Source organism: Garra rufa, chromosome 3 (genome assembly GCF_049309525.1).
Source record: "Garra rufa chromosome 3, GarRuf1.0, whole genome shotgun sequence".
In the NCBI taxonomy this organism is placed as follows: Eukaryota; Metazoa; Chordata; class Actinopteri; order Cypriniformes; family Cyprinidae; genus Garra; species Garra rufa.
Window position 1 is genome coordinate 50,715,056 of NC_133363.1, and position 27,875 is coordinate 50,742,930.

General features: G+C 33.8%; 1 protein-coding gene across 1 annotated transcript in view; it reads right to left on the bottom strand.

The window, feature by feature from the left end:
• efnb3b (ephrin-B3b) overlaps positions 1 to 27,875 on the bottom strand; it is a 100,258-nt gene that overhangs the window by 20,732 nt on the left and 51,651 nt on the right. The window contains exon 2 of the mRNA XM_073836330.1: positions 26,460 to 26,755. Within this exon, the coding sequence (XP_073692431.1) occupies positions 26,460 to 26,755 (296 nt within the window). The remainder of the gene's footprint in view (positions 1 to 26,459; positions 26,756 to 27,875) is intronic.

Genomic DNA, 27,875 nt, shown 5'->3' on the forward strand with positions numbered 1-27,875 from the left:
TTCAGCCAATCCAATGTTAATGTCATTAACTAAAACCATTAAACATAGTTTCATTTCATGTTTCATTTGAAATTAAAATTAAATAAAAAATATTATATAATAAAATAAAATAAATGTATTTGTTAATTGCAGCATAAAACAAAACAAAACAAAACAAAACAAAACAAACAAAACAAAACAAAACAAAACAAAACAAAATAACCTTAAACAAAAACAAAATAACCTTAAACAAAAATAAAATAACCTTAAACAAAAAAATTGAAATTTTGCCCTGGCAACTAACTGAACTAAAATAAGTTTAAATTTATACTAAATTACTAAATTATTAAAACTAAATATAAAATAAAAATACAAAAAAACAACCAAAATAATTTTAAAAAATAATAAAAATGGCAAAAATATTAAAACTAAAAGTAAACTAAATAAAAAAAATAAAATAAAATAAACAACAAATGAAAAAATGACATAAAATTACATTTAAAAAATGAATAAAATAAAATAACCTTAAACAAAAAATGTCAAATTTTGCCTTGGCAACAAACTGAAAAAAAAAAAAGTTTAAATTAATACTAAATACTCAATTATTAAAACTAAATCTAAAATAAAAATACAATAAAACTAAACAGAAATATATATATATATATATATATATATATATATATATATATATAAACTAATAAAAATGACAAAAGCACAAAATTATAAAAACTAAAACTAAACTAAACTAAACTAAACTAAAATAAAATAAAATAAAGTGAAATTTTGCCTTGTCAACTAACTGAACTAAAACAAGTTTAAATTGATATTAAATTACTAAAACTAAATCTAAAATAAAAATATAATAAAACAAACTAAAATATTTTTATTAAAAAATTAATAAAAATGAAAACAGCACAAAATTATTAAAACTAAAATTACTAAAAATTAAATTTTTAATTTTAATTTTAAAATAAACTAAAATAAAATAAATACTAATTCAAATGTAAAATAAAATAATAAAATAATGTTTAAATAAAATAAACTAAAAAATAAACAAAAAAAATACATAAATAAAACAAAATAAAATAAAATGTGAAATTTTGCCTTGGCAACTAACTGAACTAAAATACGTTTAAATTGATGCTAAAGAACTAAATCTGAAATAGAAATACAATAAAACTAAACAGAAATATTAAAAAAAGAATTAAAAAAAAACACAAAAGCACAAAATTATTAAAATCAAATCAAAAAGGAACAATAAAAGCTCATTCAAAATATTAACAGTGTATAAATAATACTAAAATAACATTTCAAATCTTATTTACATTGAATCATCAAGACGTCTTACAATCACATCAGTGATTGATAACAATGCGTCTTATTATTATTTTGAATATGTAAATATTCAAATTACAGTGCCAGAGGCTAAGATTTTCAGTGAATACTTAAATTAGGATCTTTTCCTCAAACAAAATTATTAGAATAATGCAGGTACTACTTTTCTGTCACTTCAATTATTGGAATATTGTAGGTACTACTTTTCTGTTGCTTTAATTGTCATTTTTGTTACAAAAAGGAAAAGAACAGCTGCTTTTCTGGTCTACGGAAGAAAGAAAATCACAGTGTTTATAACAGCACGAGTGACAGTAATTCATTCTCAATTTTTATTTTTGGGAAAATGATCCTTTTAATAAAATACCAGCTTCACATTTCCATTTTCAAACCCTCTGGCCCATATGCCTGCTACAGTATGCTTTCTTTCAAACTGCACATAAACACACTAAAAGCATGTTTTCTCTTTGTTGCAGACTGAGAAACAGGTCATAATTAATGTTCCACGCAACATTCCACAGATGCTCTCCATTGAAAAGCTGTAAATAACTCACGATATTCCATTAAAAAATGCCCAAATCTCAAAACACATCCATTATTGAGCTGCAAAACATGTAGTTTGAGAGTGTGAAATACAATGTTTTTTTTGTAAGTACAATACTGAACCAAAAGAGATTTACACTGCTGTCCTCAGCCAAATATTTCCACCTTTGGCTCACACTTCATATTTCCTGAAACTAAATAAGACTCAATAAATCAAAAGCAACACATTCGTATGGTTGATTTAAGCCATTAACGAAGCCTTCATAAGCAATTAAGAGAGTGCTGACAGCTAAAAAGAGAGAAGAACGACAGAATTCACACACACACAAAAAGGTGCCACGTAAGACTCACCGCCGGCACCAAATCATAATGTTTTCCATTAACTTTAAAAGCAGGGAGAAACGGCGCAATGTTCTTGCGAGCCACAATTTATGCCGTTATCTTCCAAAACAACAGCAATTTACGAGAGAAAATGGCTGCTGATGTCGAAATGGATGTAGATTTTGATGGCACTTCTCTTAATGTTTTCTTAACGTTTCCGAGCGGAGCGTCCTGCGCTCTGATTGGTCAGTTTATGGCATCCACAGAAGAGGCACAAGAGGACATCGTGCGCTACAGACGACTTTCACCCTGACGTGTCTGACAAGACCGCAGTGTCATTATAAGTGGTCCTGTGTGAGTGTATGATAAAGCAGAGACATTTGAAAGCCTACAGGCTAACATCAGATCGTGTGTGTATGTGTGCGTCTTTGTGCGAGCAGGACAGATTAAGGAGCCTCTTGAGGTGGGTATGAGTATATCACACTGACAGTCTTGGCAATGGTGCATAATTGCAGCTCATAATGTCCCAGATGATCACATGCACACAGTAACACTAGAATACAGTTGTCAAAAGCAAACATGTTTAAAACATAAGTGACATACGAGAGTGTATATAATCTACTCCCCACACACACGGACACAGACAAGGCTGTAGCTAGGAATTCTGGGCCTCCTGACTGTATATTGAGCTGGGCCTGCTTCTTTAACAAAATGTAAGAACAACACATTCTCTGATGTAACTTTCTGATCTCAACTTTAATGAAGTATTACGAAAATGAATATTTCTCAGTATTTCTCTCACTTCACATAAAGCACAGTTTGTGAATTAAATATTTTTAGGGAATATTGCTGGTTTAATACAAGTTCAGCCTAATTAACTGAATTTGCTGCATTTTTTTTTTTTCTGCTGTACTTTTATTCAACAAGGACACATTAAATTTACATTAAAGACGTTTTTTACTGTTATAATTTTTTTCTATTCATCAAAAAGATCCTGAAGTGGAAAATGTACCAGTTTCCACAAAAATATTAGCACATAGTAGCACAACTGTTTTCAATGGTGACAATAATAATAATCTTTCTTGAGCAGAAATTAGTACATTAGAATAATTTCTAAAGGATCAGGTGACACTGAAGACTGGAGTAAATTGCATTTTTAAACATATTAAAATACAAAACAGTAATTTTACATTTGTAATATTTCATAAACTTACTTTTTATACTGTATTTGTTATACTGCATCAAATCATGCAGCATTGGTGAGCATTAAAAATAAATCTTACCAACCCCAAACTTTGGAACAGTAGTGCATCAGTTTTATAAAAGCATGTACTTTCATACTTCCATTATAACTTGTGTATTATTTGAGCTGTACAGTGTTATTTTTTTAATTTCAGTGTTTCTTGTTTTCCATTGTAGTGTATTTATGTATTTGTGTCCATTTATGTATTTGTTCCCACTAAACTCTTTTTTTTGTGGCTATACTATTGAAAGTATTAATAATATTGAAATATAAAAAAAAATTTGTGGTAATAATATGTAGGGCCCCATGACATCTGTTTTATTTTTATCCCAAATTCTATTTTATTTTTTTCCGTTTAAATTTTTTTTAAATTCAGTTTAATTTTTCTAGACCGTGTTTTAACGGTTACATACAAATAAATATAAATAAAAAACATTTCTAATTCATTCAAATCATTAAATGTACACAATTTAACAGCAATTTTTTTAAGTTTAACACAAAGTATATTTTCAGGGGCTTTGAAATACGTTTTATTTATTTCTCAAATTCAGTTTAATTTTTTAGCAAATTCTGTGTTTTACATTCATTTCCTACATTCCATTTTAATGGTTTCATTAAATATCAATAATCAAAAGCATTTCTAATTAATTCATTTTATATAAAAATAAAAATATTGCTAATTTTATTCATTTATTTTTCCAGAAATACTGTGCTGTGTACTTACATTTACAATAAATAAATAAATAGATTCATTTTATTTACCAAATAAATTCTGGTTAATAATTTCTCTGTTAAATTTTCTGTTATAAAATTATGTTTTAATAATAATTGTATTATTAAAATAGTACTGTCATTACATTAAGTTACATATTTCTGTCACAGTTTCTTCAAGTGAAACCAAACTTATATTTTGACCTTTACGTTTCTGTTTCCTCACAAGAAACGATAAAATGCTCATAAAGTTCATGTATTCATATATTGAGGCAGCAGAAGCTAAAAGTGTGTAGTAAATGAAACTGTGTGTCTGCGCCATTCATTCACACAGAGACATGCAGAATATGCAGGATTCATATTTAAATAATATTTTTCTGGAGTTTTGATGTAAGCATAATGACCTACTTTTGATTTATCCATCCCAAATTTGGCAAATTACGTGACATTCTGCGTTATACAGTAAACCTTTTATGACTGGATTCCGCGATTCTGTCCATGTTTTCCGCATTGCGGAAATCATAGGGCCCTAATTATACCACAAATACTGATGCTATTGTATCGAACCTGCAATATATATTACACTCTAAGGTAACATACATGAAATACATTGTTGTGGGTCCCTCTGCACCTGTGGACCCCTAAAGTCACTACCACCTTTGACCCCATTAGCTACAGCCTTGCACAATCTTTCCTATATGCTCAATGACATTTTCATTTGTGGCCAGTTATTCACGTTTCTACCCATCCAGACAGATTACGGTCACTCCTCTTTCCCTCTCTCAATCGGCCCCCGGGGAGGCAAAGCGCTGCCAGCTTCTTCAGGGGGACCAGACCACAGACACGCAAAGAGCACATATACTTCCTCTTGTAGACACACGAAAACACACTCTTACAATCACAAAGCATGACACCACACGCACTGCCAGTGCATACATTTCCCTGCTGCAAATGGATGTTGTAGAGTGTTAGAGTGAGTATGAGGTTAAAGGCTCCAGTGGTCGAGTACTAAGAGAAGGCTGGTACTGGAGGCCTGCCAGGCAGACTCGTGAACCACTAGAGTGAGTTTAACCCGTCTGACCCCTTAACCATTCCATCTCTAATACTGCTCCAGCTGCCAGCCCATCAGCCTGAATGAGTAAACACACAGGACAAATAAAAACTCCAGCAGAGCAAGTGTCCAAGAGAAAAAATCAGCTTACGAGGGCAGAGGTCGCAGAGAAAAAGAGACAAGAGACAGATCTGAAAAATCCCTCTTCCTTTTCTCCAGATAAGGTTGATCTGAGTTTAAATGAGTCTATAAATAAGCGTGTAAACAAATAAAGCATTTGGTGGCTCGTGTAATGAGATCAGACAGCTCTAATCCTGTTCAGACTGTAAAATCTGCTGGACTGTAAATCAGCTGTGGGATCTACTGTATGAATATCAACACCATCAAGGCTTAACAAGCCTCTAAATATATTACATATAATACAAAACTGATTAAATTTAATAAGCTGATGGAATATGCTCCGTGCACAAGAGCCATGATGCAATGGTTAAATACAGACACACACACTGAGCCTTGATCCTATTCCCTTTCTATCTTTTAAATAAATAGAAAACAAATGCGTTTAAGCAGGCGAGTTTAACAACGTTAAAATATTTAACGCAGGCTTGGCCACCCCACTCACAACTGCTGCTTCTGTCTCTTTTTTTCCCTGACAAGAAGTGAGTTTATTTAGTCGCTGAATGTCTTTATGACCACATCAAATGGGAGACTTTTAAGACACGCACTTCAGCTTTACTTCAGCGCTACGCGCTAGTCAAACAAGTGCAAGCTTCAGTTGAACAACAGTGAACTGCGGTCGGATGAGATGTTGTCAGGCCATATGTCAGTAAAAACTAATTTTTCTGACTTGTCAGTCGTTATACTGTGCTTGTAGCATTCACGCTTCAATTCCATGCACAAATGTGGTGGTGCGTGTTGTAGCCTGTATCATTTCATATTAAAAAGCGAATTAAAATATGAGTATGCATGTCAGACTTGTGTCATGTTCAGCAGCGGCAGCTCTTAAAGTAATAGCAGCCAAATAACCTAATAACCCAGCTGCGGATTCATCTATTTAATTTAATATTTAGTGTTTGATAACTTTATTAAATTTCTGTATATTTCCTACTTGGTGAAGGGCAGATGTAAAATAATGGGTTTTAGTGAAGTTTGTTTTAACTTCATCTAACTAAAAATAATTAGTCGCGATTAATCAATTCAAAATTAAAGTTTATGTTTTCATACTATATTTACGTAATACATAATATATACATGTATGTGTGTGTATTTATATATGCATAATAAATATTCACAGTACACACACATATAGTATGTAAAAAACTTTTATTTTGAATCGATTAATTGTGACTAATCGTTTTGAGTTCTACTTATTTTTAAAAGTGTAATAAATGTTAAAATTGATAGCTTTCAAATATACTGTAATGTTGAATGGCTATATCAATGGTTAAATATTAGGAAAAAATAACAACTAATATTGTTCTCAGTGATACCTGCAAAAAAATATTTAACAAATATTAAAAATATATTGTCTTTATGTTGTTTCTACATTAATTTGAAAATTGAATGTGAAATTATTGCAACATAAAAGTATATTAAAAACTTGCTAGGTGGGAATAATCGTGATTCATTTCAGAATCGATTGACAGCACTAATATAAATATGATATTATAAAATAATTATAAACAATATATGTGATCCTGGATATTAAGTAAATATCATGTTCCATTAAGATATTTTGTAAATTTCCTACCATAAATATATCAAAACTTATTTTTTGATTTTTAATACGAATTGCTAAGAAGTTCATTTGGACAACTTTAAAGGTGATTTTCTCAGTATTTTTTTTTTTTCTTCACCCTCAGATTCCAGATTTTTAAATAGTTGCATCTCGGCCAAATATTGTCCCATCCTATTTTTTTTTAGCTTTCAGATGATTTATAAATCTCAATTTCAAAAAACTGAACCTTATGACTGGTTTAGTGGTCCAGGGTCACATATAATGTTAAACCTTTAAAGAGCTCAACAATGACGATGAACCAAATTGTGCAACTGTTAATATAGCTAAATAAAACAACTATTGTAAATGACTGTAGTTTCAAGTATTTATAAAAAGTTTTGCTATATTACAATGTGCATTATTTGCAAGACTTCATTATAAGATAATGAATTCTTCTTTAATCAGTAAAGAATATCATAATGCATTATAGATATATACACAGGCTTAAGTGCTACCTACAAGCCTGTCCAGACGGCAGCATTCTAGAAAGCAAACATTATTCCATTTCAGAATACAAGAGTGGAGCAAGGCATGATGGGATATCTCCGCAGGACTCCTAGGTTATGTGGGGTTACGGAAAGAACTTCATCGGCGTTCGGGCACGGATCTTTCGTAATCTCAGAAGAGTGGCGGGCTGACAGTGAGGATGTGGGTCAGAAAGGAGGAAGGACATCCAACCTAACTGGGTCGTGTCTGTGGGCAACAGCGCTTGAGTGCCGACCTCAGCGGAGAGCGTGCGTGTGGATCTATGCTTTGTGTACTGCAACAGGAAACTGAATATATCTGCTTACACTGTGTGGGTTCAATTCAAATCCGATGAGTCATGTCTGCATGAGCCTAAACATCCAATGAATTTTAATTAAAGTAAGACAAGAGAAATAACGAGCGAGAGAGGACTGAAGGAGATCAATTTGATGCTCAACATTTGTTTCTGGCCACCTAGATCTATCCATCTATGAAAATTACTTTACCTATTGGTTACTCTCTCCATTTTTCCTAATCAATATGGGCTGTTCTCACACTCCACCTTGACCTGCTGCACCACACGCTCAACAGCTAAATTAGCCTAGCCACACGCAACATGCCGCTGATGCAACACAGCCAAAACATTTGTTTGCCCTCCGGACAACTTTCACTTCAAGAGCGGAGACGAAGAAGTTGTTGAGGTGAAGGACAAAAGTGTGGAGGGAGAGAAGGAGCAAGAAAAGAGGGAAGTGGGTCAGTGGTCTGAAGGGAGGAAGGAGATGGCATTCAGTGAAAGAAAGCGAGAGGGAGAAAGAAAGAGAGATAAAGAGATGGAGAAAGAGGGAAGGAGGGGGTTGCTATATAAAGAAAGATGCCAGCAAGTATGAGACTGAAAAAAAAAAAAGAAAACAGGAGAGAAGTAACAGAGCGGAGAGTGTGGCTGAAAATTCTGGTGGACTGTTCGTTTCTGGGTCACATCAAAGCCAAACGGCAAATACACGGGCACACGGTTGGACGGCTAAAGTGGGTTCAGTGAAGAGGTGGGAGGATCATGGTATGAATAATTTCATATCACTGTAATGGTATATATATATATATATATATATATATATATATATATATATATATATATATATATATATATATATATATAGCAAAATAGTTGCTGAAAAATTCACACAACCACATAAAAATGTTTAGTAGGGTAAGAGGGATTTTTAATAATCCACAGAATTTTCTACATGACAGGTACTTTTGATTTTTTATTACTTCTTTAGAACGTCATTGACGCAAATGAATACAATTATTCATAATAGCAAAAAAAAAACACTATAATGATGATTAGAGAGTTAAAAACAAATGACTAACAATAAAACAAACATGATTGGATGAATCACGACAGCCACTGTAAAATGTCTTTTAATGTTTTTAAACCATTTTAAAATGTCATTTATTGCTGTGGTGACAAAGCTGCCCTTTTTCCAGTCTTCAGTCTTATATGATCCTTCAGAAATTATTCTAATATGCTGATTTTGTGCTCAAGAACATTTCTTACTATTATCAATGTTGAGAGCAGTTGTGTTGTATTTAAGTTGAATCCATGATACATTTATTTTTCAAGAGTCTATGATGAATAGAAAATTCAAATAACAGCATTTATTTGAAACAGTTTTGTTTTTGTACCATTATTAATGTCTTTACTGTCACTTTTTATCAAGTTCATGTGTCCTTGTTGAATAGAAGCATTCATTTCGTACTGAACACAATCTTTCTGTCTAAGCAGAATGACCCTGCATAGACAGCAATGCAACTGAAACATTTTATGGCCCAGAAAGTTAGTAAGGACAATGATAAAATAGTCCATGTGACGTCAGTGGTCAAAGTGTCAAAGACTGGCATGGATGATAAGAAATTGTTGAATAAAGTCATTTTTGTTCTTTGCACACAAAGTATTCTCAAAGCATCATAAAATTCAGGTTGAACCACTGATGTCACAGATTATTTTAACAATGTCCTTAGCTTTTTGGGCCTTGAACATGTTAGTTGCGTTGCAGTCTATGCAGGATCAGAAAGCTCTCGGATTTCATCAAAAACATAAAAAAAAGGTGTTTCAAAAATAAACAAAGGTCTTACAGGTTTGGAACGACATTAGGGTGAGTAATTAAGAACAGAATTTTAATTTTTGTGTGGACCCTTTAAACTTTAAATATTCTAATATGCTGATGTTCTCAAGAACATTTCTTACTATTATCAATGATGAGACCAGTTGTGTTGTATAACATTTTAGTCGAAACCATGATACATTTATTTTTCAACAGTCTATGATGAATAGAAAATTCAAAAGAACAGCATTTATTTGAAACAGTTCTGTTTTGTACCATTAATTAATGTCTTTACTGTAACTTTTTATCAAGTTAATTTGTCCTTGTTGAATAGAAGCACTCATTTCATACTGAACACAATCTTTGAATGTACATATTCACATATATATGAATGCATGTATACAAAAACACTGAAACAGGTTGGTTACAAGCATTTTTCAAAACGTCCATTATGTTTCACAGAAGAAAAAAGTCACAAGTGTCCAGTTAAGTAACCTAGTTAAAGGGATAGTTCATCTAAAAATGAAAATTCTGTCATTAACTACCCTCATGTCTTTCTAAATTCGTCCAAAAGTTTTTCTTCGGAAAAACACAAATTAAGATATTGACCCTGACCCTGCACAGACAACAATGCAAATGAAACATTTTATGGCCCAGAAAGTTAGTAAGGACATAATAATCCATGTAACATCAGTGGTCAAGTGTCGTAGACTGGCACGGAAGACAAGAAATTGTTGAATAAAGTCGTTTTTGTTCTTTGCACACAAAAAGTATTCTCTAAATTTCATAAAATTCAGGTTGAACCACTGATGTCACATAGATTATACCATTTTAGTCGAAACCATGATACATTTATTTTTCAAGAGTCTGATGAACTCTTGAATTAGTAATTCTTGAAACTCTTGAAAATTCAGAAGAACACAATTTATTTGAAACAGTTCTGAACAAAGTCTTAAGTGAACAGTTAAGTAACCTAGTTAAAGGGATAGTTCATCTAAAAATTAAAATTATTATGAAAATTGTGGTTCCCTTCATTTTTTCTCAGCAACACAAATTAAGATATTCTTGATGAAATCTGAGAGCTTTCTGACGCTGCATAAAAAGCAATGCAACTGAAACATTTTATGGCCCAAAAAGTTAGCAAAGGCATCTTTAAAATAGTCCATGTGACGTCAGTGGTCAAACCGTCGAAGACTGACACAGAAGAGAAGCAGAAGCTGTTATTTTTGTTTTCTTTGCACACAAAAAGTATTCTCAAAGCTTCATAAAATTCAGGTTGAACCACTGATGTCACAAGGACTATTTTAACAATGTCCTTACCTTTTTGGGCCTTGAATGTGATAGTTGCACTGCAGTCTATGCAGGATCAGAAAGCTCTCGGATTTAATCAAAAATATCTTCATCTGTGCTCCGAAGATGAACAAAGGTCTTACGGGTTTAGAACAACATGAGGGTGAGTAAATAATTTTGTGTGGACCCTTTAAATGGACCATCATGCCGCCCAGCCCTATTTCAGTGTGTGCCGAACACAGTCGAACATCTTAAAGACTGTAATCACATTTCACTGTCGTTTTAATTACAGGTTCTAATGAAATCAAGCAGAACACTGCCAAACGAGCAAAGCAGCAAGTACAGCGGTGTGCGTATGTGTGCGCGTGGCTAGAAGCCAAACACAAAATAACGTCTCTAAACACACACAGGGAAAAAAACCTGAATCCACTTTGGCCCTTCTGTTTGACAGAACAGCCAGAACCGCACACACACACACATACACACACACATACACACACAGTCCAACATCTGGAGTACTTTAGGGCTGGACAGATTCTAGAGCCAACCATAATTCACTGGCCATGTGTGTGTGGAGAGAGAGAGAGACAGACAGACAGACAGACAGACTGAGAGACCAACTAGGGACAAAATCTTCGCCTTCTGTGAGAGATCCTGTCGAGCTTTTAGCTCTTCTTTTATCATTTGTATATCCGAAACGCACAAAAACATTAGTATGAACACAGGATGGAGGCAAAAAGAGAACGCAAGTAACAGAGAGAGAAATAGGAGAAACATGGGAGGTAGCCAGTTGAAATAATGTATCCTGACATCTGTGCCTGCATAGGGCTCGAGGGAGAGAGACAGAGAGCGAATGAAAAAGAGAGAGATGGACAGAAAGAATCAGTCGAAATAGAGATGATGGATTGTGGGAAAGAGAATGAAAGCGATAACTAAGATTATGCGTGTGTGTTTCTACCGTGACAGGAAATGTGTTTGATTAAGGCTTGTTTGTGCGGTTTGATTTGTTGAATGTGACATACTTTCTGTTGTCTGTTTGTCCTTTGCGGATTCACAGACTGGAGCAGGAATAGAAGAATGAGGGTTTGGACGGCTGGGAGGAAGATCTTTTGGATGTGTTTGAGCGTGCGAGAGAAAGAACGACAGAAAGAGAAAAGCGCTGTTGGTCTGTGTTTATGTAAAGGAACTAAATGAGTTATTCAAGCTTTTCCAAAGCCACACTGTGTGAACAAGAGTATGCTGGTTTTGCTAAAATGACAGGATGTGTAAGTATTTAAGTGCTTGGATGGTAATAGATGTGTGTGTCCAGGAGAGAGGAATGTATAACAAGAGAAAAGACAGCATTTATAAAAGAGATTAATATAGTTTATGGTTTGCTACACAAACACACTGCCTTTTCTTCTGACTGTGACTGAATGGTTTTCTAAAACACATTTTTCCTTATGAAAACCACAAGAAATTGTATGGAAACTTCAATTAATTTGAATGAATCAGTTCATTTAGACACTTAGACAGATTTGTCCATTTTCCACTGAGGACAGAAAAACAAAACAAAAAAAGATTTAAATGTAACATTCCAACCAATTGTTATAAAAATACTCAAACTAATGCAAAGACTTGTTTGAACAAAACCTGTCAGTTAAATTAATCTTTCAGTGAATAAATTAAAACAATTAGATGCATCAATCAAAACAAAGGTATTTAATCTACATATGTTTGCTGTTAAATCTATTTCAGATTCTCAGTTCCACGCAAAATTCTCTTTTGCAATTCCTTTGTGAATCGATTCAAATGAATCGTCAAAAAGAGTCATTCACAATGTTTTAAATCATACCTTTCCCTGTTCCTTCATTTCCATGCTTGAGGAGTTTGAGAGTTAGCTTGAGAGAAGACGGCGGATCCGCACACACACACACACACACGCACATAGAGTCCCTGGCCCCCATTATCTGAGACAGCTTTGTGTTTGGAGTGTAGGGCACAGGGATTAAGTCAGATCTATAACCGTGAATGGAGGAGTGTTGGGTTCCTCTCTCCCACAGAATTAATTACCCTAATTAGACTCCTTAATTGCATGCATTACAATTCTGGTTTCAGAGGGGAGGAACAGGCTTCACACACTGAGCAGAAGGTGCGGTGGCACAAACCCAGCTGAGACATGCATCTTCTACTCCATATTAATAAACTCGTTCGCACAGCTGTAAATATATGGATGGAATATTAGCACTCAAAAGAGCTCATTAGTCAGTAGAAGAGCATATTAACCCATAGGACAGAACGTACTGTGGTAATGTCTTGTTTTCAAACGACGGCTGATTTAATCTGCTCTGGCTGTGGTGACGTTAGGGTTCTGTCCTGCTCTATTTTCAGCATTCGGCTTCAAGCTTCACAGATTCGTTGATTATAGCAGGAATATTCCCGGACTCAGACAAATTCACGGACGGATGCATACTGCGCAAAAAGTGCCAAGAGCTTTCTCGAACTGGCAAGCAGCATTTTTGGGAAGTCGGGGTACTCAGGTTTTTATCTGTCCCACAGGAACATCATGTTTACAATCTCCAAAACTTACAAGCCTCTTCCTGTCTAAGTGGTCGGTTTGTGGCCAGCAACAAATGCAGAATGGATGACTCAATGCTCATATTCAACAGCAGTAAAAATAGATCATCTACAAATTTCTGTCATTGATTTATCACCCTTATTTTTTTATTTTAAACTTTTAAGACTTTCTTTTGGAGAACAAAAAGGGTTTTGTCAGGAAAGTCAACGGGGGCCAAAGCTATACTACTGTATGCACAAAAAACAAGGCATTTTTCAAAATCAGATGTTCCAGAAAGTCATACAGGTTTGGAACAACAAGAGGGTGGCAGAATAATGACAGAATTGAATTTTTAGGTGAACCAAGACTTGAAAGTGTTGACAACACATCTTGGTTCTGATGTATGTTGCACAAAAAAGCAGGCAGAGTTTTCTCCAATTGGAAATTGACAATCTGATTGGCTGGCCTAACGCAATTTCCGGGAGTCGGTGTGCAGAGGTTTATATCAGTTTGCTGTGAAACAAAACCTGCTATAATGAGCACTTCTGAGATAAAACTAGTTGCTGGATTCGCCAAAGCTTGTAGGGTTCATAAGGTTGGGCGATATGACCAAAATCTTATATCACGATACACTCTTAAAAATAAAGGTGCTTTAAAAGGTTCTTTACAGCAATGCCATAGAACAGGGGTTTTCAAACCTGTCCTGGAGCCTCCCCTGCCCTGCACATTTTGTATGTCTCCCTTATTAGGCACACCCAATTCAGGTCTTGCAGTCTCTACTAATGAGCTGATGATTTGAATCAGGTGTATTAGATGAGAGAGACAAGCAAAATGTGCAGGGCAGGGGAGGCTCCAGGACAGGTTTGAAAACCCCTGCCATAGAAGAACCATTTTTGGTTCCACAAAGAACCATTCAGTCAAAGGTTCTTTAAAGAACCATCTCTTTCTTACCTTTTTATAATCTGAAGAACCTTTTGTGATACAGAAAGGTTCTTCAGATGTTAACGGTTCTTTATGGAACCATTTAAACAAAAAAAGGTTTTTCTATGGCATCGTGAATCACTTAATAAGGGTCAATTTTATAAAACTGAGATTTATACATCATCTGAAAGCTGGATAAATAATGTATGGTATAAATTATATATGGTTTGTTAGGACAAGTTTTTGCCGAGATACTATTTGAATATCTAGAATCTGAGGATGCAAAAAAAAAATCGAAATATTGAGAAAATCGCCTTTGAAATCACATGTATAAAAACGCTGCATATTCTTTACAGTGTAAATTAAATATATATTTCTACTTATTAAAGTTACAAAAGTGATTTAGTCGAGAGCAGTGAGAGATTTCCTCTCTTTTGCTGTTGGATTAACATTATTGACAGACCGCATGAATATTAGACTGCTGTCACTTTAAGAGCTACCCGGATCCAATATACTGTTACACGTTTTTTTCTCACTTGAGACCTAAATTACTGCAACATCACATGAGCATGTAACCATGATGAGACAGTGGTTTACCGGTATATCGCCCACCCCCATTTCATGATACTGAATCTTTAAAAGACACAGAGTTTTGTCTAAGAAACTTAATATCAAGTTAACAAAATATCAAAGAGCACACCTATATATTTCACTTTGCTTGGTCATACCTATTATCAGATAAACCACATCTAAACACAAAGTAATCTGTGTTGGTTCTTGGCTAAATGGGATAAAAGTGGATCGGACAAGGCAAACACATCAAGTGCTTGCAGTGTAGACAGCTCTGATGATCATAATGAGATTGTTCTAGTTGTGTCTCATCACTCGCTTTCAGTGTAACGCCACTAAAGAACTCTGAACTTACTATCAGTGAGGTTGTGAGCTGAAATGCCCGTATGCACTGTGGAGGCGAGTTGTACATACACACACACTCAAGAATGCCAGTGTGGCTTTGCATTTTTAACGATTATTAAAATCTTGGCACACCCGCCAGCGCGCTCTGTGAATTATGGCTTTGGCATCAAGAACGGCAGAATGAGAAATCTGCCAAAAAGAAAAATGGGGGCCAAAACGAGGAGAAAGGAGGAAAGAAAGACGACAGAAGAGGTCAGATAAGGGGAAGAAACTACTTTGTGCTGGTAAGATACACTAGCTTAAAAGAAAATAAATAAACTAAGATTAAAAGATTTATCTGAGAGACAGATGAGTGGATGAAGATCTGGAAGGAGAAATGAGAGCAGAGAGCCAAATGAACGATTAATGCGTCCACAGAGTGCGAGTTAGGACTGGGAATTAAGAAAATAAACTTAAGAACTCTTATTCACCCACAAAACAGACAAAAATACAATCTAAAAGACTAACAAATCTATGAAAGCCCATTTCCGCCACTGAATAAAAGGTAATTGCGACTGTTTTTACTTGGAATTGCGAGTTATAAAGTCAGAATTGCAAGATATAAAGTCACAATTCTGACTTGCGAGAAATGAAGTCAGAATTGTGAGATAACTTGAAGTCTGATTTTTTTTCTTGCAATTGTGAGCTTGTGTCTCGAAATTTTTTTCACAATTCTTTTTTTCAGAATTGTGAGATATAAACTCGCAAGTGTCCAAGTCTGAAGGAGAAAAAAAAACATGTTCTCAGAATTGCAAGTTTATATCTCACAATTCTGACTCAGTAACTAACTCAATAACTTGCTTTTGCGTGTTATGAAGTCAGAATTGTGAGTTTCAAACAAATCTGAGAAAAAAAGTCATAGTTGCAAGATATAAACTCGCCATTCTGCTAAAAATGCTTATTTCTCAAAATTGTGAAATCATAAACTCGCAATTGTTATAAAGTCCAATTTTAAAGGGGAAAAAGACATGTTCTCAGAATTGCAAGATTGTGTATCATAATTATGACTTAATACCTCACAATTGGGAGTTTATATCTCACAGTTCTGAGAAAAAAAGTCAGAATTGCAATTTATTTTTTCAACATCAAAGCTAGATTTTCAGCAGCCATTACTCCAGTCCTCAGCGTCACATGACCCTTCAGAAATCATTCTAATATGCTGATTTGATTCTCAAGAAAATTTCTTATTATTATCAATTATCAATGTTGCTTAATATTTTTGTTTGTCCACAAAACCAGCCATAGGGTTAATTTTTTGAAATTGAGATTGAATAAATAAGCTTTCCATTGTTGTATGGTTTGTTAAGATAGGGTTATATTTGGCAGAGAAAATTGAAATATTTGAAAATCTGGAATGAGGATGCAAAAAATTCTAAATGTTGAGAAAATCACCTTTAAAGTTGTCCAAATGAAGTTCTTAGCGATGCATATTACTAATCAAAAATTAAGTTTTGATATACTTATGGTAGGAAATTTACAAAATATCTTCACTAAACATGACCTTTACTTAATATCCTAATAAGTTTGGAATAAATTTGACCCACACAAGGTGTTTTGGCTATTGCTACAAATATACCCGTACTACATAAGACTACTTAAGGTTTTGTGGTCCAGGGTCACATTTTCTAAAGAGAAATTTCAAAAGAACAGCATTTATTTGAAACATATTTTTGAATCTGTCACAAAAGCATTAGTTTTTAAACCAAAATTGAATGATAGTGTACATCTGAAAACAAAAAAACTAGGCGACATCGACTGAAAAGGCAGAGAAAGTAAATACATTTTGATGAAAGATTACGAGGACAAACATTTCTTTCTTCGGAATAACATGCCCAGCAACACGCATTAAGAAAGTAAACACAGTCAGCTTTGATTTTACATTGACTATTCAACCAGAATTTTAAAAGCAGAATCAGAATCAGAAGAATTCCTTTCTTGCTTTTTCAGTAGCACACAGTGCAACCATTTCACTCGTTCTCTCTGTATCTGTCTGTCTTTCTCGTGGACAGCTGGTCAACCCCAATCCCACCCCAACTCTTTAATCTCGCTCCACACACAGTAAACATCCTCTCTGCCTAAAGTCTGTTTACCCAAAAAGTGCGTTTGTCATGCGAGTGTGCGCTTGATGAATAGATGATCTATGAAGATGATCTAAAGAGCTTTGTGAGCTTGTGTGTGTTTCACATGTGCAAATTAATATTAGAGGAATCATTTGTTTTCCACTGTGCACTCACACACAAGCCGTTGTGGCAGCTGTGTGCGTATGTGTGTGCTCTCTGTTCATTATTGCTATTAACGGGTCATGTTTGCGTGATCTCGCACACTAAATTGCGGCCATGTCGTCGTGTTTCTGCATTCGGCCCAGTGAGGCGATGTCAAGGGTCAATGGCATGGTGAGCGCTGGATAAGCGCCCCCCCTCTGTTCCCGGGAAACATATCCATCCACAAGTGGTTCCTCAGCAGAATGAGGCACAATGCCGGCTTTGTCTGCTACCGCACAGACAGAGAGAAAGAAAGCGGAGGCTATGTGTGTGTGTGTGTGTGTGTGTGTGTGTGTGTGTGTGCATGTGAGGTTAAATGAATCACACAATGTTAACTAGTTGGAATCCAATTAGTGTGGGCTTTTTTTCTGTCTGACCTTTGGGGAGTATCTGTCCAATCCATCCATCCACACACATAAACACACACACAAATTGGTTTCACTATTTCTCAAAGGTTTTAAACAGAAGTGATGAAATAGGCTAAACTGCGACCCTAAACGTAACCCTCACACAAATCTGTTAATAAGAGTAAATTTGAAGAAACACATCAACAAGGCTTTACAACAACAACAACAAAATTCTCACTCTCATGTCTTAGCAAAACCTTTCAAGAAATGTTCTTTTTTAAGTAAATAAGGTTTGAAAGGACATGAAAGTGAGTAAATTATGTTGTTAAACTATCCCTTTAAGACAACTTCAGATGTCCTCACAAGTTGGTGTTGGTCATGTTGTACTATATTTGTTAGGATCTTTTAAAAAATTTGCCCCTGACAAGTATAGCCAAACAGACACACAAACAGTGCTGTTCTGATTCCTGACCTAAATTGGTGAGGCGAACTGTCACATTCACTTACTCACTCTCTACAAACACACTCTTTAGACCCAAACATTTTCCTTCTGTTCCAGAATGCGCTAGAGCTGGGCAAAAACTTCCATTTTCTGATTAGTCATTTGAGCGACACTGATAAACATTTTAAAAGTCCCAAGATTACTCTGTCAGTGTTTTCTGCACCACTTTTTAATAGTGATGCACCCCACTGCTAAATCTACAGCCCATTGGTAAAATAAATCATATAGAGTTTGCAGTCTGAATTATGTATGATGAGATGTAAGCTGTGTGTTAAAGAAATAGTTCACTTCCAGACCAAAAATGTACAGACAATTTACTCACTCCCTTGTCATCCATGTTCATGTCTTTCTTTCTTCAGTTGATAAGAAATTATGTTATTTAAGGAAACATTTGAGGAATTTTCTCCATATAGTGGACTTCTATGGTATATGAACTCCCAAAATGTAGTTTAAATGCAGCTTCAAAGAAAGAAGAAGGGTCTTGTCTAGCGAATCGATTGGTTATTTTCAAATTTTTTTTTACAATTTACATACTTTTTTAACCACAAACGCTCGTCTTGTCTACGTCCTACATCGCTGTTTTACTTTTTTTGTAAAGGGCGTTTGACGTTCTTTGCATGTTCACTTTGTAAACACTGGGTCGGTACTTCTGCAGCAATGTAGGACAATTTTGAAGTTGGAGGAGAAAATGAGATTTTTCCAACCTAATGTATTTCGATCTAACCCTAACGAGCATTTGAGGTTAAAAAGTGTAAAAATTGCGCATTTTAAAAAATAATAACAATCGTTTCACTAGATAAGACCCTTCTTCCTTGGCTGGGATCGTTTAGAGCCCTTTGAAGCTGTATTTAAACTGCATTCTGGTTCTGTTCAAGTTCTAACGGGTACCATAAAAGTCCACTATATGGAGATAATTCCTCAAGTTTTCCTCAAAAAACATAATTTCTTTACAACTGAAGAAAGAAAGACATAAACATCTTGGATGACAATGGGGTGAGTACATTATCTGTAAATTTTTGCTCTGGAAGTGAACTAATCCTTTAAGTAACGTCTAAAAATCAAAAGCATTCAAAGCAACTAGGGAGCTCTTATGAACCAGTTCTCTCTATTAAATCAAATAGCACAACCAGCATAGTCCCATTAAAAACAAATGATCGCTATGAGACGCTCCATTAAACGAGCCTATAAGACTCACAAACACACTTTTTAATGGGTGTTTATAACAAAAAAGATACATTTATAATAATTTTACACAGTTATGAAAACTGATATTTCATATGCAAGCAAAATGGACATAACCTGCGAATGAATCAGGATCAAACCGAATCAATTTGAAATCAGAATCGATTCACAATCAGAATCAAATCTCTAGGCCTAACCTGACCCACAAATACATTGTCAAGCACCATTTCTGAGCATGATTTGATCAGTTATTCTGTCAGGGTCGGTCAACATGGCTCACATGTTCATCTGTATATATATATACATATATATATATATATATATGTATATATATGTATATATATATACATACATATATATATATATATATATATGTGTGTGTGTGTGTGTGTGTGTGTGTGTGTGTGTGTGTATACCTGGTATTTATCACGTTATGGAGACCAAATGTCCCCACAAGGATAGTAATACCAGTAAATTTTGACCTTGTGGGGACATTTCTCAGGTCCCCATGAGGAAACAGGCTTATAAATCATGCACAATGAGTTTTTTTGAGGAAGTAAAAGTGTGCACAATCTCCTGTGAGGGATAGGTTTAGGTGTAGGGTAGGTGTAGGGCCATAGAAAATACAGTATGAAAACCATTACGCCTATGGAATGTCCCCATAAAACATGTAAACACAATATGTGTGTGTGTGTGTGTGTGTGTGTGTTTTCTTGATATTCCTCGAGTTGAATCCTTACCGCCATTGTTATTCTGACCACCGTCATCACTCAGGGAATGATTGTGCTCATCGGCCTGCACCAAAATGTTCTGATTGGCTTAAGGCGCGAAATGAATTTCTTCTCATCCAATTGGATGGCGAGAGCCAGATGTGCACTGATAAAAACAACTGAGCCAAAAACCGCTGGCAGAACATACCGGCTGCTGGGAATTTAAGCGTAAAAATCTCTCTCGCTCTCTTTCTCTCATTTACCTTTCTCTTCTCCCTGGTGTTTGTGGTTAGCTTTTGTCTCAGTAAGAAGGGAAAACTTCAGTCTGGGGGCTTTAAAACGTTCAAATATTCATCAAATATAGATCTCTCTGAATCCCCTGCTCCCTTCGCTCTTCGACCGCATCTTCTTTCTGTTTTCCTCTCCCTACCCTCCTTCTATTTCTGTCCTTCTGTTGTTGTTCCGTTCACTGAGATCTTAAAACAGTCACTATAAAGGAAGCAATTAATACGGATCAAAACCATGAAACACTCAACACATGATTCGCAGAGTCGTAAAATAACCGTACAGAGATTTCCGGCATCTGCGTGTGTGTCTGATCTGCCGTTCTTTGGAGAAACACGGTAAACCCTGGTAAGACCCGTCTGTCCGTCCTGTCCTTTCTTCCTCTCTCCCTCACTCTCTCATCCTCTTTTCCTCTTGAGTTATCTTCTCTCAGTTTGAGTGACAGTTAGCCATCTGTCTGTGTCCGCTGCCACAGCAATGCCACGGCGATAAGAAGCCCAGAGCAGCTCCGCAGTCAGGTACCCCAAATCCCTCATGCTGACTGACAGCAACATGTGTGTGCGTGTTTATGAGCAACTCTGCTGTAAGATAGATAGTGGAATGACTGCAAAGCAAGGAAAATCATGTTTTAATGGAATAGCTAAGCCAGAAGTGGAAATTGTGTCATCATGTACTCATCCTCATGTCATTCCAAAAGTACTTTCTTTAATGGAACACAAAAGAAGATGCTTTACAACAAAAGCACATGGTGACTTAGGGCTCTCAAATGGCAAAAAGGACCAAAAGGTACCATAAAACTAGTCTATATTGATATTGTGTGCTATTTTTACTCTAAATTCAAAATGCGCAGATGCACGGATATTAAAACTCTGACTGATAACAGTTTATGTTATTGCCAATAAATGTAAAACCCTGTTGTAAAACTGAAATAAGTTAATTAATAAATACTATTATAGTTTAAAATATATTTGTAAAAAATAATAAAATCCACTCCACTAAAATAAAATTTAATAATTTTAAAAGTCAATTTAGGCATTTATTAAAAATGATCTTTTATTCAATGCTGTCCAATACAAAAAAAATAAAAAAAAATCTATAATATTGGGTGGTAACTGATATGCAGTGTTGTTATTGTTAATAAAAAACTTAATACTTAATTAAAGTAAAACTAATACTAAAATAAAATGTAAAAAAAAGAATGAATTGAAATAAAATCAAATATAAATATTAGATTAAAAGCTGATGATAAATCGAAAAACTGCCGTGGTAATTCACTGAAATAAGATGTTTAAGTACTAAAGTTCTAAAAAAAAAAAAAAAAAAACTGAAATAAAAATAAAATAATTGAAATAGAAATATATAAAAATGACAAAAGTACATAAAATTACTAAAACTATTTTAAATAAAAATATACAATTAACGCTATAATAGTTTAAAATATAATAGCAAAAAATAATAAAATCAGATATTAAGTTAAAATATAAAATAAACCCCACTAAAATAAAAAACTGAAAAAAAGAAATTAATCAGAAATAGAAATATATATATATATAAAATGACATAAAATCACTAAAACAATTTTAAATAAAAAAAATAATAATATAATAATAATTCTAAACATTAATAAATATTATAATAGTTTAAAATATAATAGTAAAAAATAATAAAATCAAATATAAAATGATATAATAAAACATTTTAAAAGTAAATTTAGGCATTTATTAAAATTAGCTTTTGAACATATATTCAATTCTGTCTAACTGATATACAGTGTTATTATTGTTAACTAAAACTAAAAATTAATATTAAATTAAAATTATTAAAAAACTTTAATTGAAACATTATTTGAAATAAAATAAAACAAAAATATTAGATGACTGATGAAAATAAATAGCAAAAAAACTGAAATAAAAATTAAATAAAGCTAAATAAAATCTATTAAGTAAAATAACAAAACTATTTGAAATAAAAATATAGATACATTTTGGAAACTAAAATTCTAAATATTAATAAATGCTATAATAGTTGATTAATAATACTAAAATGATGACAATCATTTAACAAAACTAAAAATTAATTCTAAATTAAAATTATTTTCATTAATTGAAATAAAATAAAATAAAATATAAATATTAGACAGAAAAACTAAGAAACCTAGAAAAATAAAATCACAAATGCTGCATATATATATATATATATATATTTTAATTTAGAGTTTAAGCACTAAAATTAGTAACACTAAAATAAAAATAAATCAAAGTTAAACAGAAGTACACATATAAAATAATAAAATTAATTTTAAATTTAAAAAATACATTTAAACTTCAAGCCTAAAATACTAAATATTAATAAGTGCTATAATAGTCTTTAAGTAATACTGCTAATATGATACACATCTACTGTAAGTTCAGAAAGTCATACAGGTTTATACATGAAAGTGAGTAAATGATGACAATCGTTTACCAAATGATGATCATTTTGATTTTGCTGTAAACTATCCCTTTAAGCGCACACATGTGAGAGAGTGTAAACACTGTTATTAGTGACCTAGGGGCGTCTTCGTGACCCATGTGATAATTAGACAACGAGATTGGAGCAGCCATAATGACCTGTCAATGCTCTCTTCCACATAAACACACACACACTCGCTCTCTTCCTCTCTCTATTTCATGAATCATTCCTGTTCCAGCTCATTTGAGCTAGGCTGAATAAATTAGCGCATGTTAAGGTAGGTTAATTAATACCATTCTCCCTAAGGTCCAAATCTCTAATGTACACTTACCCTTACACACACACAAATATGCGGCGGCACACGGGCATGAAGATGTCAGAAGCCATCAAATGTGCACTCTTTTGGAAAATAGAACATCAACCGATCATGACAGACGCTGTATAAATGCACCCGAATCGCACACACAACTATTTTTAACTCGTATGCACACACATAAACACTAAATTAAATGTTCAATGACCCTTAAAATCACTTTTCTCGTTTTTTTTTCTGTGTGGACGCTTGTTTGATGGTTTCTCCCGCTCTCTTTTTTCACTTGTGTGTGTGTGTGTGTGGCTCTGACCTTGCTTTTGACGACTCATAAACTGGCACAGCCTGTCGATCGATTCGTCGGGCCTGTTGGAGCAACGATAAAGCCTGCAGCGCATGTGTGTGTTTGTGTGTTTGTGTGAGTGTGTGTGTCACTGACACCTACGTTAAGGCTTAACAGAACATGGAAGAGCCCTGGATTCTTCCTGACGTCCACATACCAGAAAACTCACACTTGTTTGGCCATTAAGGAGCCGATGGAAAGAGTTTGATTCTTATCTCTTAGACACAGTGCTAATATTAGACACAGAACTCCCGCCACACCTTCACACACACTTTGCACATGTCATAAAAACAAACACAAATATATAACCTCAGGCTCCTCTGCAGCAATGATCTATTATCTCCGGTACTTGAGATGCGGATCACATCATTATCTGGTTTTGAAAAGTATGAATACAATCTGACTGACAACTAACCCTGGTGAAAAAGAAAATCTCTTTCTTTGGTCTCATCTATTAATTCTTTGCTAACCTTTCCGTTTTGTTCTTTTTCTTTATGCGAATAAAAGGTTTACACACCTTTTAGCCAATCAAATTCCTACGACTTGTTTATGATTTTAATAAAAATGTTTTATTTGTAGAGATTGCCCCGAGAAATTTCCATACATAAGATGCAAATCCACTACAAACACACTATAGATCATATTTTTTATTAAACGAGGATTAACTGTCATTAAAGATATTTATAATGTTAAAAAAATCCATTCTTAAGTAGCATGAGTATATTTGTGGCAATAGCCAAAATTATATTTTTTTTCTTTTATGCCAAAAATCATTAGGATGTTAAGTAAAGATCATGTTCCATGAAGATATTTAGTAAATTTCCTACTGTAAATATATAAAAAAGTATTTTTTGGTTAGTAATATGCATTGTTAAGAACTTTAAAGGCCATTTTCTTAGTATTTAGATTTTTTTGCACCCTCAGACTCCATATTTTCATAGTCGTTTCTCAAATATTGTCATATCCTAACAAATCATATATCAATGGAAAGCTTTATTCAGATTTCAGATGATGTATAAATCTCAGTGTCACAAAAAATTACCCTTATGACTGGTTTTGTGGTCCAGGGTCACATATTTCAAATAAATGTTATATTCTCTCTTTTTTAATTACAATTATCAAAGATAAAAAGTAGCTTTTTTTTTTTTTTTACAAAAATATTAGGCAGCACATCTGCTTTCAAGATTTCTAAAAAAATTATTGAGCATCAAATCAGTTTAGATTTAAAGAAACACTCTACTGTTCAAAAGTTTGTGGTAAGATCATGTTTTTAATAGAAATTATTACTTTTATTCAGCGAGGATAAAACTGTCATTAAACGATCTTTATAATGTTAAAAAAAATGATTTCAATATCAAATTAATTTGATTTGACTTTTTACATTTATCAAAGAAAAAAACTTGCAATTTTCACAAAAATATTAAGCAGCACATCTGTTTTCAAGATTCATAATAAGATTTTTTTTTTCTTGAGCACCAAATCAGTTTATATTTAAAGAAACACACCACTGTTCAAAAGTTTGTGGTAAGATCATATTTTATAGAAATGATTGCTTTTATTCAGCAAGGATAAAACTAATTAAATATATTTATAATGATATTTGATGAAAATTATTACTTTACAGTTATAAAAATTTCCACAAAAAATATTAAGCAGCACATCTGTTTTCAGGATTTACAATAAGAGATTTTTCTTGAGCACCAAATCACTATATTTTAGAACAATTTGTGAAGGATCATGTGACACTAAAGACTGGAGTAATGATGCTGAAAAAACAGCTTTGCCATCACAGGAATAAATTACATTTTAAAATATATTAACATAGAAATCAGTTATTTGAAACTGTAATAATATTTCACAATATTACCATTTGTACTGTATTTATAATCAAATAATGAAGTCTTGGTGAGCATAAAAGTCTTCTTTAAAACAAAAGTCTTACTGAACCCAAACTTTTAAACAGTAGTGTTTATTCAAAAATTGACTCGGTTTACTTTCTTAATACACATAGTTTTATTCTGCATAATTCATCAGTACAAACCAGAGTCATACTAACGTCCAATTTTCGCGAGCAAATCATTTCCTGATGGACAAAATTGAGCCCAGACTTGCATTTTTTCCACTTGAATATCCTTTTTGGAACCATATCACATTATGTAAGTAAAATGTTGGTTGCAAATGCAGTTTCAGGAATTCATGAAAACAACTATACTTTTCAGTGTACAAATATGTCAGAAATTACAGAAACTGTGGATTTAGGGATGCCAGACTAAAGTGAACAAACACATATTCACTATAAAGTTCTATGATTTTTTCCAAAACACCTCCATGACTTTGGTAGATTCCAGGTAGTCTATGACTGGGCCATTCTGGCAGTAGATGCTAAAAAACACACCTATTGCGTGTTTTGGATCTATGCGTGTTAGGGCATTTTCCTGTGTCAAATCTACTTTCTGAGATGTTGATATTGACGGGCTTCCGTTTACGTTGGCCTCATTCCCTCCACGCTACTGCGCGCTGTTTTAAAAACAGCCCCCAGTAACACAACCCAACACAAGATTGTTCCAGTTGATAAAGTCACAATCAGCTGAATCCCTGCAAAGATCGCTGAGAACCGACTAGCCTGAACTGAAAACAAACCCAATATACACGCAGTGATGAAACACCATCATGCCATCCCTTCTAACGCTGATTAAAGCAATAAACAAGGGTGGATGCTGAATGAACACACTAAGTCTATTACAAACAGATGATCTTTTCATAATTAAAAGCTGCTGGGTAAAACAATCAGAAGTTTTGATGTTTGATGTTTTGATGCAAATCGCAAACATGCACGCACTCACCGATGATGAAGTAGTCCTGATTGGTTTTAAATTCGTGACCCCACAGGTTGGGCGAGTACTCCTGAAACTTGATGGTGAAACGCATATCGCTGTTGGGCTTATCGCAGGTGAGAAGCAGGTTGGGTGCTCCGGTCACTTCACACCTGTCTGCCTGTTCCCGTGACGACACCAGGTACAGTTTATAGTACTCGTAATCGGCGGGAGCGCGGGGACCGGGCGGCTCAGACGCTGGGCAAATGAGGTCCAGGCGATCGCCGATTTGAGGGTACAGGACATAACCCTTATCATCGCTAAACCTAGACAAAGACAGAGAGGGAAAATGAGAATTTTAGCATTAGAAACATACATTTACTGGCACAATCATAAAACAATGGCATGCAGGGTTGCCAGGTTTTCAAAACAAAACCCCCCAAATTCCTACTTGAAACTAGCCCAAATCTAGCCCAGTTGCGTTTCAGAGGGTTCCGGGTTTAAAACATATGTTTTTTGGTAAAATTCACATTCCAGGGGCTTAATATCATATTATTGGGGTTGTTTGAAGCCGCAGACATTAAAAAGAACCCACGGCAACAATGTTACAGCAGCCCAGTTCCGCAGGAAAACTGTGGACTTGGCAACACTGATGGCATGGTTAAAAACCAATACATTATTTAAAACCAGAAAAAAAATATGTGAGTTAAACAATATAATAATTGATTTTATATTTAAGAAGCTTTTATTTATTTTTAGATTAAGCTAATTAAAAAATACACTTTTGCAAGTCATCTAATTACACAAACAAAATAAATATATATTTTGTATAAAAATATAAAATAATTTTAAATACCGGTTTTATTTATTTCTTTCCGATTTATTTCTCTGATGGTAAAACTACATTTTCGGCATCACTACTCCAGTCTTCAGTGTCACATGGTCCTTCACAAATCATTTTAATATGTTGATTTGCTATTCAAGAAACTTTTTTTTATTATTATCAATGTCAAAAACAGTTGTGCTGCTTAATATTGCTTATATATAAAAGACAAATTTATTATACGTCATATTTTTTTATAATAAATATATATTTATTTTAAAGACAAATTTCAGGATTCTTTGATTAATAGAAAGTTCAAAAAAGCAGCATCTGAAATCTAATTATTCTGTAGTATTATAAATAACTGCGGCCTTATGTCTCACTTGGGATAAAAGTAAGTAATTATAAATATCTGACATAATTAAAAAAATATATACTTTTTTTTAATCAATGTACACGTTTTTTAAAAATATTTTGGCACACCTTTAACAAACTTTGCACTTCCATTTAGCTCCATTCTCATATGTAACTCACTTTTATTCATATTGACTGCAAAATTCAACAATAAATTCTTTCCTTTTTGTCACTAGCTTTAATTCAAAAATATGCCAAGTTAAATAAAA